Source organism: Triticum aestivum, chromosome 1B, assembly GCF_018294505.1.
Source record: "Triticum aestivum cultivar Chinese Spring chromosome 1B, IWGSC CS RefSeq v2.1, whole genome shotgun sequence".
NCBI classification, from domain to species: Eukaryota; Viridiplantae; Streptophyta; class Magnoliopsida; order Poales; family Poaceae; genus Triticum; species Triticum aestivum.
This window is the reverse complement of record NC_057795.1, coordinates 4330530-4346419: the sequence shown is the minus strand read 5'-3', so window position 1 is coordinate 4346419 and position 15890 is coordinate 4330530. Positions and strand designations below refer to the sequence as shown.

The following is a 15890-nucleotide window of genomic DNA, read 5'->3' as shown; positions in this document are numbered from 1 at the left end:
ACCATATGGCTCCTGCCAGTTGCCGATAACTTTGGTTACAAAACATGATCATCTCATACAATAAAATATAGCATCACGTCTTGACCATATCACATCACAACATGCCCTGCAAAAACAAGTTAGACGTCCTCTACTTTGTTGTTGCAAATTTTACGTGGCTGCTACGGGCTTAGCAAGAACCGTTCTTACCTACGCATCAAAACCACAATGATAGTTTGTCAAGTTAGTGCTGTTTTAACCTTCGCAAGGACCGGGCGTAGCCACACTCGGTTCATCTAAAGTGAGAGAGACAGACACCCGCCAGCCACCTTTAAGCACGAGTGCTCGTAACGGTGAAACCAGTCTCGCGTAAGCGTACGCGTAATGTCGGTCCGGGCCGCTTCATCTCACAATACCGTCGAACCAAAATATGACATGCTGGTAATCAGTATGACTTGTATCGCCCATAACTCACTTGTGTTCTACTCGTGCATATAACATCAACGCATAAAACTTGGCTCGGATGCCACTGTTGGGGAACGTAGTAATTTCAAAAAAATTCCTACGCACACGCAAGATCATGGTGATGGCATAGCAACGAGAGGGGAGAGTGTTGTCCACGTACCCTCGTAGACCGTAAGTGGAAGCGTTAGCACAACACGGTTGATGTAGTCGTACGTCTTCACGATCCGACCGATCCAAGCACCGAACGTACGGCACCTCCGAGTTCAGCACACGTTCAGCTCGATGACGATCCCCGGGCTCCGATCCAGCAAAGCTTCGGGGATGAGTTCCGTCAGCACGACGGCGTGGTGACGATGATGATGTTCTACCAGCGCAGGGCTTCGCCTAAACTCCGCGACGATATGACCGAGGTGGAATATGGTGGAGGGGGGCACCGCACACGGCTAAGGAACAATCCGTAGATCAACTTGTGTGTCTTTGGGGTGCCCCCCGCCCCCGTATATAAAGGAGCAAGGGGGGAGGCCGACCGGCCCAAGGGGGGCGCGCCAGGAGGATGAGTCCTCCTCCTAGTAGGAGTAGGACTCCTCCTTTCCTACTCCTACTAGGAGGGGAAAGGAAGGGGGAGAGGGGGAAGGAAAGAGGGGGGCGCCGCCCCCCCTCCTAGTCCAATTCGGACCAGAGGGAGAGGGGACGCGCGGCCCACCCTGGCCGCCCCTCTCTCTTCCCACTAAGGCCCATGTGGCCCATTAACTCTCCCGGGGGGTAACCCTCCGGCACTCCGGTTTTCTCCGAAAACGTCCGGAACACTTCCGGTGTCCGAATATAGTAGTCCAATATATCAATCATTATGTCTCGACCATTTTGAGACTCCTCGTCATGTCCGTGATCACATCCGGGACTCCGAACAAACTTCGGTACATCAAAACTTATAAACTCATAATAAAACTATCATCGTAACGTTAAGCGTGCGGACCCTACGGGTTCGAGAACTATGTAGACATGACCTATAACTATTCTCGGTCAATAACCAATAGCGGAACCTGGATGCCCATATTGGTTCCTACATATTCTACGAAGATCTTTATCGGTCAAACCGCATAACAACATACGTTGTTCCCTTTGTCATCGGTATGTTACTTGCCCGAGATTCGATCGTCGGTATCCAATACCTAGTTCAATATTGTTACCGGCAAGTCTCTTTACTCATTACGTAATGCATCATCCCGTAACCAACTCATTGGTCACATTGCTTGCAAGGCTTATAGTGATGTGCATTACCGAGAGGGCCCAGAGATACCTCTCCGACAATCGGAGTGACAAAACCTAATCTCGAAATATGCCAACTCAACATGTACCTTCGGAGACACCTGTAGTACTCCTTTATAATCACCCAGTTACGTTGTGACGTTTGGTAGTACCCAAAGTGTTCCTCCGGTAAACGGGAGTTGCATAATCTCATAGTTACAGGAACATGTATAAGTCATGAAGAAAGCAATAGCAATATACTAATCGATCAAGTGCTAGGCTAACGGAATGGGTCATGTCAATCACATCATTCTACTAATGATGTGATCCCATTAATCAAATGACAACACATGTCCATGGTTAGGAAACATAACCATCTTTGATTAATGAGCTAGTCAAGTAGAGGCATACTAGTGATGTTATGTTTGTCTATGTATTCACACATGTATCATGTTTCCGGTTAATACAATTCTAGCATGAATAATAAACATTTATCATGATATGAGGAAATAAATAATAACTTTATTATTGCCTCTAGGGCATATTTCCTTCAGTTCCCTCTGGTGTACAACAAAGGTATCCGCCCGGGCAGCAACGCAAGCAAGCTCTGCATGTTGGGCATGCTGGACGCGGCCGCGGTGAAGGGCAAGGTGGTCCTGTGTGACCAGGGCAGGAACTCGCGGGTGGATAAGGGGCAAGTGATGAAGCTGGCGGGCGGCGTCGGGATGGTGCTCGAGAATACCGCTCAGAGCGGCGGGGGAGGTGAGGACCGGCAACTCTCCCGTCGAGCCGCATCAGCTGCAGGAAGACTGCGCCGACGAGGCCGAGCCGGCGCAGCTGCAGCAAGAGGGTGCCGACGAGGCCGAGCCGAAGTAGCTGCAGCAAGACGGCGCCGACGAAGCCGAGCCAGACGAGGCCATCGAGCTTCTGTTGAACCGGCGGTGGACATGATGGGCAGAGGAACCTCCGGCGCGCTCAATGTGTTCGACGAAATGAGATGCCAAACCTGGTGGGTATTAAGCTTTGTTGTTAACTCCTAATCATATGCATGTATGCAACCAAACGCCGGGTGAAAATTGCATCTCGATGACAAAACCCCCGATGCATGCAACAAATCAACTGGTCATCCATGTTTTTGAGCCTGTTTTTGCATACCCAGGCCCTGCTCAGCCTGGCTCGTTTTTCTCCTCTGAGCCAGGCCCGGCAGCGAAAGCAACCAAACACACCCTTGGTCTCTTATAAACGCATTTCTTAACTCATGTCTCGTATTTCGGGCTCAATTTCATGATACACACCTATGTTATTAGTGTGAACAATTCGAGATTATCCAAGCTTCATCTTTTAAGTAAAAGAAACACATAAAAGGGGAACATGCAAACCTTTTCATGCCAAACATTTGTTATTTGATGGGTTTGATCTTGAACTTTGAAGTCTCTATTGAACATCTGAAACGGCACATGCTTTAATTTTTCTTGATTCCCTGTGATTGTCCTGCGACGATCTATAAGTCCTTTTGCATAGTATTGTGATAAATTTTCATTTTTGTGCACCTAGCTTCACGTGCTTACATTTATCTGTTCCTGTTTACATAATAAAGCATGACAACTGATATGATGTCAGTTTTGGATTCTGATTCTTTCATCCTCAGGTTCATGGTAGCAATAGTAGGTAAATATAGAATTGTAGTTACACCATTATTTCAAGTACCCTTGCAGACAACAGCATAAAGAAAGTGTCACATGTGGGTATTACATCTAAACAAATGTAAGCATAGAGACTGCACAGATTTCAAGAAACCGGACAGACAGATAGACTTACAATGAGTCATGAACTCGTCCTGAAGTATATATTATTGGTGCAGAAACGGGAGGGAGAAAAATCAGTGAACACTCTGGATATTTTGCTGCGTAAAACGTTGCAGCTTTTCTGCTTTGTTCTCCTCTTTATTTAAACAACTCATTAGATCAACTAGGTAACAGAGATACCCTAATCTTGCGCTATGACCAAGCTTCACGGACATGCCATCCCACGTCCCTTGACCATGCCTCAAGTTCTAACACGCTACGGCTGGTACTTTTGCCATTCCATGAGGCGACCGTAACAGCATGCAACTATTGATCCTGCCATGTCGTGAACAGGGCTCACGCTGCATGGGCCATTTTTTTTTCCTGCTAAAATAAAACCTTCGAGATGACATGACAGGATTACAGACTTCAACATGACTTGAGGCAAAACGAGAACCTAAATCTGTTTCCGCTACAATAGACCCTGGATTCTCACTAGAAGTTGAATCGTATATCAACATCCGTCCCTTGCTTGCTGTAATGTAAGTGCGCTAAAAGGCACGGGGCATGAACTAGGAGAAGGTTGTTGGATGAGTGTTTGGTATGCCTCCTGCATCGTTGGCCTTGCTTGTGGAGAAGATTCCAAGCAAGAAAACGCCAGCTTAATGAGCAGGGCTAAGTGATTCTCTTCTGTTGTTGGTGGTGTTCTCGGTCGTTGGTCTAGAATATCTTTCACCAGCATAGCTTGTTCCCCGCTTGACAAACTACCGTCTAATAGATCCCTTGGATGCTTCCCCATCACTAGCTCTAATAAAACCACACCAAAGCTATAGACATCACATTTCTCTGTCACAATAGATGTGTACGAGAGTTCTGCACAAATTAAAACATTAGAATTAGGAACAAATAGATAAGTGATAAATACCTATGATGTACTCTCTCTGTAAAGAAATATAAGAGCGTTTAGATCATTACTTTAGTGATCTAAATGCACTTATATTTGTTTAAGAAGGGAGTAAGAAGGAAGGTTATACAAGTACATACCAGGAGCTATGTAGCCATATGTTCCAGCAAGTGCACTCCAGTTTGATGAATCGGGCTTAAGAATCCTTGCTGTGCCGAAATCCGAGACAAAAGCCTTGAAGGTTGTATCAAGTAAGATGTTGTTGCTCGTGATATCTCGATGGATTATAGGTGGACTACATTCATGGTGCAAATAAGATATTGCTTGTGCCACATCACTTGCAATAACAATTCTCTTCTGCCAATCTAATTCCTTTGCTAGCTCCTCATTTTCCAATGTCCCATGGAGGCTTCCTTGCTGAATGTAATCGTAGATGAGAAATTTATATGCTGGATGGGAGAAGAATCCATACATTTTGACAATGCTTCGTTGTCGGATCTGTGTTAAGATTTCCATTTCACTACAGAATCTTCTTCCATCATCCAACTCTTCTTCTGTCTGATGAAGCTTCTTCACAGCAACCATCTGCCCGTCTTGGAGTTGTGCTTTGTAGACTTTGCCGTATCCTCCTGTTCCAATGATGTACTTATCATCAAAGTCTTCTGTTGCCCTTACAATATCGTCAAATGCTAATCTTCCATCGAAATTCCAAACAGAGAATAGGTCCCTTGCTTCAGCGGTAACACTTTCTTGTGGTTTTCTCTTCTTACGAGTAAGTATTATTATGACAACAATTGCAGCAAAAATGATGAAACCCATCACAAGAACAATTGGCAAAAGCAAACCGAGCATCTTCCCCTTTTTTTGAGCAGCTATTGGGGTTGAATAACAAGGCGGCAGGCCAGAGAGGTTACCACACAGACCTTTATTAGGAAGAAACCAACTTGATGAAGCATTTTGGAGTAGCCGTGCTGTTGGGACCAGTCCTTCCAAGTCGTTGTAGGACACATCGAGTGTTGAAAGGCTCACCATGCTTGTAAAGGAGGATGGAATGCTACCACTGAACTGATTATGTGATAAATTCAGAAATTCTAGCATCTGCAACTTCCCCAATTGCTGCGGTAATACACCACTGAGGTTATTGTTGCTCACATCTAAGATGATCTGCAGGCCTGCTAAATTTCCAATTGCGCCAGGCAAGCTCCCACTGAAGTTGTTGTTATTGATCTTCAAGGACTGTAGTTTCATGCAAGCCCCTAGTTCCTCAGGTATTAACCCACTCAGTCTGTTCCCAGATATATCAAGGTATCCAAGATTGCTTAGCTTTTCTATCTGTGTGGGTATGGATCCAGATAACTGGTTCGATGATAAGTTCAGTCTATATATGTTTGCTGAAGTGCAGATTTCTTGTGGAATCTCACCGCTGAGATGATTAGAATCTAGTGATAGTTCTACTAGGTTGGACAATTTAGAAATGATAGGAGGTATGGAACCTGTGATCAAATTTTGTTGGAGACGCAGTACCATTAGCTGGTTACATGCACCTAAATTTTGTGAGATCTGCCCCGAGAGTCTATTCGATGACAAGATCATCTCTGTTAGTTGTGGATACACACCAAAATCCTGAGATATATCTCCTGTGAGTTGGTTCCTGCCAAGGTATATTCGAACCAAACTCGTACATGTCTTTAAACTCCTTGGAATGGGGCCACTGAATTCATTAGAAGAGACATAAAGATACCGAAGTCTGCCACCCGAACATATATTTGTGGGTAAATGTCCTGAAAGTAAGTTGTTGGATAACCCAAGTTCAACAAGGCTAATGAGATCTCCAAATTCTTGAGGAAGAGAACCTGATAATTTGTTATCAAAGATTAGCATGCCTTGGATGCTTTGTAGCTTCCCAAAAGTTTTTGGTATTGACCCCGAAATTTTATTTTGATACAAGATTAAATGCTGGAGGTTTATCAGATTTCCAATTTCCTGGGGGATAGAACCAGTTATCCGATTTTCAGAGAGGGAGAGGAATACTAGCTTGATTATATTTCCTAAGCCGCCAGGAATAGAGCCATAAATTTGATTGCTGGACAAGTCTAAACTCTGGAGATTCAGCAAGATGCCCAATTCTGAAGGTATTGGGCCTGTGATTTGATTTGTATGGAGAAAAAGTTCATCGAGCATAGTGAGGTTCCCTAGTTCTGGTGGTATTGAACCTGTTATTTGATTTCTATCGAGATGAAGTTTGTTTAGCATGTTGAGGTCGCCTAGTTCTGGGGGTATTGAACCTGTGATTTGATTTTCAAAGAGAAAAAGTGTGTTCATCTTAGTGAGATTGGTTATGGAGATTGGAATTGGACCTGAAAAACCATTTGCATTAAGATAAAGACCTTGCAAATGTACTAGCTTGCCTAGTTCTTGGGGTATAGGCCCTGAAAATTGATTACCAAACAGGAGCAAAACATTTAGTTGGGTCAGATTTCCAAAGGTTTTTGGTATAAAACCGCTTAAGGTGTTGTTGCTTAGCTGTAGAATTTGTAGGTTGACAAGCCTTCCAATCTCCTCAGGAATGCTACCTGATACCATGGTTTGGTGAATGACAAGTACATTTAACATTGTTAGGTTGCCCAGAGACACAGGGATATGTCCTGTGAGTCTATTAAATGAGAGACCAAGATAGCCGAGACTTTGCAGGTTACCAATCTCATAGGGAATTTTTCCTGTGAGCTGGTTGTAGGTAAGGTCAAGTATCGAAAGTGCTGACAGGGAGCAGATACTAGCGGGCAGTGCACCATGGAGACTGTTGTTATGAAGATCAATAGATGTGAGGAATGGAAGAGCTGAGAAGTTGAGCTCACCGAGCTGGCCACGGATGCCTGCATCCGGCAGGGAGATGTTGGTCACCACCCAGGGCATGCGGCGGCCATGGCGAACAGCCGTGCACATGATGCCCGTCCAGTTGCAGGGGCTAGTGTTTTTATGCCAAGAGATCATCTGCATCAGTGGACTTGTAAGTGTAGCCTTCCAGTGGAGGAGGGCCATGTGTTGAGACCTCGGTGAGATCCCTCCATGACGTGTCCCATGTGCTTCTTCCAAGAGAAGAAGGCACGGCACCAGCAGTAGGCAGAGGTACAACAATGGTGTTGAGCAAGATGGCATTTTGCTGTGTAGTGTTTGCATGTTGTGTTTGGTCGGGGGGTGTGATTCCGTGCACACTACTTATGAGTATTTAACTAGCGTGCCTTCCGTTGTTGTGATGTCCTCAATCAACACACAACAGTTGGGTGGAAGCTGCTACTGGATGACTAATCTTCAGTGTGTCCTTTCTTCTTTCCCTTTGGCAGCTGCTGCTGGGCAGACAGTTTTTCCTTCTCCAGTGTCGCCATCTATTCCTCTTTTTTCTTTCCTCGTGCGTGTGGAAGAATGACACAGTAGTTATTCCTAGGAAGCAGCTGGAAGAATGACACAATGTCTGCACGGGAGGAGCTAGCTGCGTTCTCGGCACTACGGCGAACTTGTCCTTACCTGTTACTGATTCAGTTATGGCAATTCCATAAATAAATTGGAGCAGCTTGTCTTGAGCTATCCTCTACATGTTTCTCTTTTCAGTTTTCAGTACATAGAACAAAATATTTAGCTCAAGGACTCGTGGCCGGTGGCGCAGTGTAAGGACAAAGTGTGGGGAAATTCCGTGCTGTTGCCTGGTGGTAAAAATAAGGTTTCAGTGTCAAATTGCGGTTAAGACAAATGCTGGACTCCAAGTCTTGTTGGAAGTGATGTGTCCGAGGAAAATGAGGAAGTGGCACTGTACAACCATACAAGTCATGTGGAATTCATAGCCTGTACAGCAAGCAGAATCTTCACCACAGAAGCTGAAGAAAAAATTCAAGCTCAACTTGGTCGATGCCTCTCCGCCCACGTATGTTGTTGATTGCTTGTAACATCTAACATGCCAATATTCCCAGGTATGCCCTTTTTAATACTCCCTCCGTTCCTAAATATCTGTCTTTCTAGAGATTTCAACAAGTGACTACATACGGAGCAAAATGAGTGAACCTACACTCTAAAATATGTCTATATGCATCCGTATGTGGTAGTCCATTTGAAATCTCTAAAAAGACAAATATTTAGGAACAAAGGGAGTATATGAGTAATCAAATGAGTGCAAATTAAATTCACTTGTCAATCTCTGATATTCCGTCGAAAATCTGAGAAGGAACTGATCAAGCTAGAATAATATTGTTTTGGAATAATGGTGAGTGATAATGGGGGCTGCTCGCCGCACGGTGGTTGTACATCCTCACTAGCTGAGCTGAATTATGATGGATCTTCGGGGTTGAATGGGTATCCGCTTCTCTTATCAGCATGTACATGGTTGTCATGTGTAGTTATGTTGGAAGTTGTTCTCTGAACTCTGAATTTGTTAGAAATGGTTTCTGAACTCTGAACTTGTTAGAAATGGTTTCTGAATTCTGAACTCAGAATCAGAAATGGTATAAATCCACTTCTCTTATCTCCTTCTCTATTAGAAAGGGATAAAGGGAGCTGTCCTCTGAACTCGACGATTGTTCAGACTTGTATGTTTGCTGCTAAATTTCCTGAAGAGAGAAGTTGGCAGGCACCTACCTAACCTAGCTGAAACAAGTCATCAGTCATCACGGGAAAGCAAGCGAGGTGGAAATTACGTTTTGTCTTAAGCTATTCTCTGCAGTTCTATTGTTCCCCTTTTCGGTTTTCAGACGCTACATAGTAGTAGAACAAAATATAAAAGTGTGGAAAAAATCCATGCTGGAAATTGTGTCGATGTTAAGGATAAAAGGTTTATGTGTCTTGTTGGAACTCGTTTGTTTAGCACAGGCACGCCCTTTGTAATTTATGAATAACTAAAAGTTTGAAAATTATTAATCCTACTAGTGCTTCCATACTTATAGCACTATACCAGTGCATTATCTTAGCTTGATCTTACTAGTAAAAGAAACCACATAGGACAGGAGGGAACGTGCAAACCTTTTTGCGCAACACAACAATAAATTCTGGAAAATTCCGTGCTGGAATTCTATTGATGGTTTCTATGTTCAATTGAGGTTAAGACAAATACTGGACCGCAAGTCTTGTGGGAAGTCATGTGTTTGGCTGCAGCTTGTGGAATTCAAAGCTGCTGCTGGTCGCCTGTTTTCCTTCTTCAGTGTCGCCATCTCTTCCTCTATTTTCTGTCCTCGCTCCGGAAAAAGGATACAGGACTTATTCCTAGAAAGCAATACCCACGTCGTACGCCTGCTCCTATATTTCACAATTCTCCTCTGTCAACAACTCATGCACTGAATGGACTTGAGTTAACATTGCAGCAGAGTTTTTCTTTGATGGTGTCCCCTGTGATTTTTTTGGTAGCATTTCCTTGTTTATTTGATCATGTCAAACTGCTTCAGTATATATAAGCTATCCTAAAAAATGTCTCTCTTTTCGCTTTTCAGCTGGTACATAGACCAAATATTTAGATCAAGGACTCATGACTGGTGGCGCAACGCAACTACAAATTGCGGGAAAATTCCGTGCTTGAATTTTATCCACCGGTTGTGGTAGAAATAAAGGTCGCAGTGTTGAATTCTGTTTAATACAAATCCTAGACCGTAATTCTTGTTGGAAGTCCTGTGTCCGAGGGAATATGAGGCCATGGGTGCAACTTCTGGAACTCAAAGCCTGTGCAGCCAAGCAACATCTTTTTTTTACCACACAAACTGAAGAAAAATACGAACTCAAGTGGGTTACCGGCGCTTTCTGTACGTCTACCAGCCCGTGTATGTGTTGGTTGCCGTGTAACATCCGACACGCCAAAATTTTCTTCTTCAGTGTCGCCATCTATCCTCTATCTTCTCCCGTAGAAAAAATGACAGATTAATTTTCTCCTGTGAAAATTTTCCTAGACAGCGATACAAACTCTGTAGCTCATGAGCTAGCGAAATTCAGTTTTTGTAATAAGTGTGACGATAGTTGGACTAATGAACCTCCAGAGTTTTTACTTGGCCAACTAGTGAACAATGTAATTTTTCTTTAATTCAATAAATCTAGCCATTGTGGAATTTGTGTGGTTGGCTGCATCTTGTGAATTCAAGGCATCTAGAAGCAAGCAACATCTTGTCTACACAAACAGCTGAAGAAAAGTTGCAACCTCAGGTGGATTGAATGAATCAGTAAAAGTATACTACTAGCACTTCCTGTATGTCTGCCGGATTGCCATGGCGGCGCTTTGTGCGTCGCTACGAAAAACCCCGAACATAAAGCGCTTTGTGCGTCGCTTCCTGTAGCTCATTAACTTCTTGCTTCCTCTCTTTGCCAGTGTTTGTTTTGTACTAGTAAATATTCCACAATCAGGGCGTGGATGATCTCATAATGTAAAAATAAATAAATTACTCTCCCTTTTTTAACAAGGGAAAGGCGCATATTTCATTTTAGCTCAAGTACTTACCAAGTAGTACAACACAAAGTACATAGCCAGCAAAGTTGGCATCTTGATGTTCTACAAATACAAGGCAAATGTTGTCCCCACGAGCTGAACTGATGCAACGAGCTGTCTTGTTACTAAATAAAAGATTTACAATTTCAGGATCTTTGTACTAGACTGATGAACCAAGCAAACACATGAATCTCGATATCTCATCGCTCAAATGGTGTCCTAATTTCTGCTACTTTCATACACTTCACCAGCTCATATTCTATTGATAGGTAAACCCCCTCAAAAAGGTAAGAACACAATGTTATTTAGTGCTGGACGTCCAGAGCAAAGACATGCTGTGAGTGACTACATACCTGTAATTAGCACACAACTATGTTATAGGTCTTCAGGTTCAGTTGAAAAGCAATACCTGTAGCTTCAGTTATTCCACAACTTCAGGTCATTCTGGAATCTAAACATCCACAATTATGCTACTAGTAAATAACACCATTCTTTTGAGAAGCAATCAAAGGCATCTTCCAATTAAGTCGATGTCAACAAAACAAGCATGTCGCCTTTGTATATGTCCAGCGAAACTTGGACATAATATTATTACTACAATGAATCGCATAGTGCCACGCGAACATAGAAGGCATTTGCACAATAAAACAAGGGGTCCAGGACATTTGCTTAAATAAGACAAATAACACCAAACGGTCATATAGTGCCTCCACAGCAAATACAGGAAATCTTGGGGCCTACTTATGCCGGTCACGAAACGGCTACAGAGAGTAGAAATAAAGTAACCAGAATTACGTACAGTTGATAGTAATACACAAGTGGTGCCTACTATTAAGCTTTCATCCACCAGATGCCGTCCAAAGATCATCATTAGACTGTCATACAGAAAAATCATACAGTAAAGGTAGAAGGCAATGATGCACAGGAAACAACTTAATGGCTTCAGCAGCAAATCAATACTAAATTTTTTGGAGACCACTTCATCAATAGCTGCCAAGACCAATTTTCTTCATAAGGGCATTTGAACACTCGCTGGAGTACTGAACTGACTTGGCAACACACTGCGCAGCTTGCAGAGAGACCTCACCACAAGACTCGATGACCAAAGACTCTTAACATCTGTGCATGTTCCAGTTCAGCCACTCCCACATCAGTGACGTTAGGACACATCCGAAGTGTGAGATTACTCAAGCATGGGGTGTGCGCAATGAAGCGCATCCCAACATCAGTTACCGCACGACACAATATAAGCTCGAGTGTCTCCAGATGAGGCGAGGATGAGAGGGCCTTCATCCCCTCGTCATCACAGAAGTTGCCGTTGTTGAGCACAAGAACACGAATTGGGCAGGACTTAATGAGCACCAGAAAACCCTCTTGTGTGAATCCTATTTCTGATGGCCAGTCGGCATCACATTCTGTAAAGCTGAGGTCTATCATCTGAAGCATGCGACAGTTGAGGGCTAGAGCGTAAAGGCTGTTATCAGTAAATGACGTCCTGGTCTCACAATAGCTAACATCACTAGAGTAGCGCTGCAGGTTGAGCCAAAGTGAGATTCTTTTAAGGTTGCTGCAGCTCCGAGATAATGCAATAATGTCATTATCATTTAGGGCATGAACATACTGAAGGCAAAGCTTCTCCAATGCTTTACACTTCCCTAGGAGAACTCGAAGTCCTGCTTCTGGCCAAGTTTTAATATGCGCCAACCTTAAATCCTTCAAACTTTCGCAGCAGAAATCATACATATCCATGCTTTGAGCATCATACAAGGAGTCATAGACAACATCACCTGGATCAAGAAGGCCATATCTCCCTCTTTTGCTCTCAAACTCAAACTTCTGGAGCTTCATCCATCCTGAACCAAACTTTAGAAAGTCATGATGATTGATACCTTTGCAATTCTTCACTACCAGCTCTTCCAGCGACCCATCCCTACCAAGGTATTCCAGCCACTCTACACTGTCAATTTTCTCGCAACCAATAAGGTGGAGAGCAGATAGACTTGTGCAACCAACTGCAACCGAGAAAAGCCCAATCGAAGTTATTTTTGGTGTGGATTTCAGCCTGAGAGACACCAATTTCTTGCAATTCGCTAAACAAGCAAGCCCAGAGTCATCGATGCATGAGCAGAAGCTTAAGGTGAGGTCAATCATCGAGGGACAGTGAGATGAAAACACAAGAAGGCCTTTGTTGTCCAACTGCTTTCCATGTCCAGGTACCCAACCGGAGTAATCGATATCCACTTTCCACAGATTTGGGAACCGGGCGCACAATGATGTCGGTGCTTTTGTAGCAGTGCAAAGACCGGAACCAACACGGATAGCACCCCTTTGACTCCCCTCTATCTTGTAGAGCTGCTTTGACACAAGGGAAAGATAATTGAGATCACTTGTCCTGGTGATCCTGTTGAGAATCTCTGTCAGCAAAGCCTCCGGTAGGTCCTCCATTGAACAATTTAGCTGTACCAATCAGGCAATACATTTCAAGGTTCAGAAAACAACGGAAAGAGCTGGACTAAAACTTACAATACATCAGAATAATGCATGTGAAGATAGATGGAGATCAGAATGGTGACAGACACTCATTATGAAGAATATATTACTGACGAAGTTTGAGCATTTTGTGTATCCGTCCAAAACTTGTTTGTTCTTCACAAGCATGGAGATTTGTTAACATAGCTAGCACATTATCTGTGTCCAGATTGGTAGAAAGAAAAGGTGACGCTACAAGCAGGCCACATCATTAAATTAAACTAGCTACGACCATCAAGTAGCAGAGGCTGAGTAATGAACTAATAACTAAGGGAATATAAAGCAACAAGCTAGATTTGACGCAAGCAATTCTGCAAGAAGACCCACGTGATGAATCTGAACCAAATTATTTGGAGGCACCTAATTAGTAACATGAAAACCAGGGCAAGCAAATTGGAATTAGTACTTGTAGCTCTTGCCTGGGCAAGAAAGAGAGCAGAGACATCATTTTGTCACGGCTGATGAGTTCACAGGGAGCGGTTATTATTAATAGATGACGCCAATCGAATATATGTTGAACTAGAAATACTGGTATTTGCTGCAACCCTAGGCAAGTACTCGATCAGCTGCAAAAAGCTTACTTTCTAAGTAGTACCTAGGAGAATGAATTTACAACATTACGAACTTTAGGTCCAACCAGGCACGCAGGGAGATTTATTAAAGTAGATAGATAGCACCTTACCCGTGTCTGGATTGTTAGAAAGAAAAAAAAATGATGCTACAGGCCACATCATAAAACTAAAATACCACCATAATTAGTTAGCAAGCAGAGCCTGAATAATGAACTAACCAAGAGAATACAAAGAAACATGCTGAATCTGAACCAACTTATTTGGAGGCACCTAATTAACAGTAACATGAAAAGCAGAGCATATATGCCAATTAATTAGTAGTGTAGTTCTAGGTCTTGGTTGGGCAAGAAAGAAAGAAAGTAGGGAAATCAATCATTTTGCGAGGCACAGACGATGAGTTGAGTTCACAGGGCCAATCTAATATCTGTTCAACTAGACATACTACAGTAGTATTTGCTGCAACCCTAGGCAAAAAGCTTACTTACTACTGTACCTAGGAGAATGGCTTTACAACATTAACTAAGTTTGTTTATGACGGGGATGATATATACTCCTACTGCCGGTTTGGTTTCCCCTGTCAAGAACAAGAAGGTGAATCGAGAAACGGCGGCCATGTACATGTCAAGACTCGAGAGGGGTCACTCACGAGAGGAGAAGCGAATCGAAAAACGGCGGTACCTTCCTTGACAGGGGAAACGACCGACCGGGAGAGGAGGACATCGCCGCCGCTTGACGCCGGCGAGGCGGAGGAGAGGAGAGCGCCGCCGCTTCTTTGATTCGATTCGGAGGAGAGGAGAGTGTACTGTAAACCCTAGCCAGTCTCGTGAGCGGAGGACCACCCGCTCACATGGGCTTCCCAGAAACATTCTTTGCATTGCGAGCTTTTTTTCCTCACATGGGCTTCCCAGGAACACCCGGAATGGCTGCGGGCCGACGCGCACTATTTTCGGCCTTCCAGACCATTCTGTTTTGGAAAAAACACAGAAAAAATCTGAAGGAAATAAAAACATAGAAAAATATGTAAAATGTTCATAGAATCGTTTAAATAAATAACTAAAAAATTAAGGCGTTGTAAAATATGTCCATGTCCACGAAAAGAAATTATCATGTAATTATTAAAATGTCTTTCTTAAATGTTCCTGCATGCGAAAAGAAATGTTCATGTGTGACCCAAAATCTTCACATGTTGCAAAATAAAATAAATGTTTGTGTTTATGAAAAAAGTGGACACATATATTTTCATAAATGTTCTTGTATGTAAAAATAAATGTTCATGTACATCCATAAGAATATATGAAGGATGAAAACAAATGTTAAGGTGAGTAATAGAGAATAGGAATATAGAAATAAAAATAATAAAAGAATAAGGACAAAAAATAAGACGGCCATCGTTACTCCGCCACAACTCGTGTGTTGCTGAAATGACCCATGTATCGCATAGAGGAGGAAAATAGGTGTTATAAAACAGTTAAGGATTTGATTTCATTAGCGCACAAATGCCTACTAGCGGCTTTCGTGAAACACAGTTAGTGGCGTTGCAGGGCGACGCCGCTAGTATGACGCCAATGATAAGGTGTCACCAATGGCGTCAGCTGTTAACCGCCACTGCTCGACCTCATCCATAATAGCTGCGATAGGGAATTAATGGACCGTATCCGCCGCCGCTCGACCTCGGCGAAGGAGGGGTGAGTGCTGCTGCTTCTTTGATTCAATTAGAAGGGGAAGAGAGTGTAGTAAACCCTAGAGCTAGTCTCGCTCGCATCACATTTCTAATTCCTCTCTTTAATTTCCAGCGGAGCCGAGCAAGATGTGGGCCTCACTCACATGGGCCATCTAGGAATGTATGTGGGCCAACGAGTACTATTTTTGGCCTTCTATACCTTTTTCGTTCATGAAAAACAAGGAAAAAAAAATCTAAAAGCAAGAATATATATCTTTCCCTACTAATAAAGCACGGAGTGCTT

The 15890-nt window shown here is 43.2% G+C and overlaps 1 protein-coding gene and 2 pseudogenes across 1 annotated transcript; 1 reads left to right on the top strand and 2 right to left on the bottom strand.

Moving 5' to 3' along the window:
• LOC123102229 (vacuolar protein sorting-associated protein 60.2-like) overlaps positions 1 to 15890 on the top strand; it is a 63106-nt pseudogene that overhangs the window by 31369 nt on the left and 15847 nt on the right.
• On the bottom strand, positions 3617 to 7533 carry LOC123102773 (probable leucine-rich repeat receptor-like protein kinase At1g35710). The gene is made up of 2 exons (XM_044524202.1): positions 4518 to 7533; positions 3617 to 4346 (listed from the first exon to the last, which is right to left on the bottom strand). Exons 1-2 carry the CDS (start codon positions 7531 to 7533, stop codon positions 3988 to 3990), a joined length of 3375 nt encoding a protein of 1124 aa, XP_044380137.1. The 3' UTR covers positions 3617 to 3987.
• On the bottom strand, positions 11469 to 14767 carry LOC123102782 (F-box/LRR-repeat protein 14-like; annotated as a pseudogene).

Bases quoted from the DNA above. Each gene is read 5' to 3' on its own strand.
- LOC123102773 (XM_044524202.1), bottom strand. From the start codon at position 7,533: ATGCCATCTTGCTCAACACCATTGTTGTACCTCTGCCTACTGCTGGTG. The intron at 4,347-4,517 runs GTATGTACTTGT...TAATTTGTGCAG, and splicing joins ATATGGCTACATAGCTCCTG to AACTCTCGTACACATCTATT.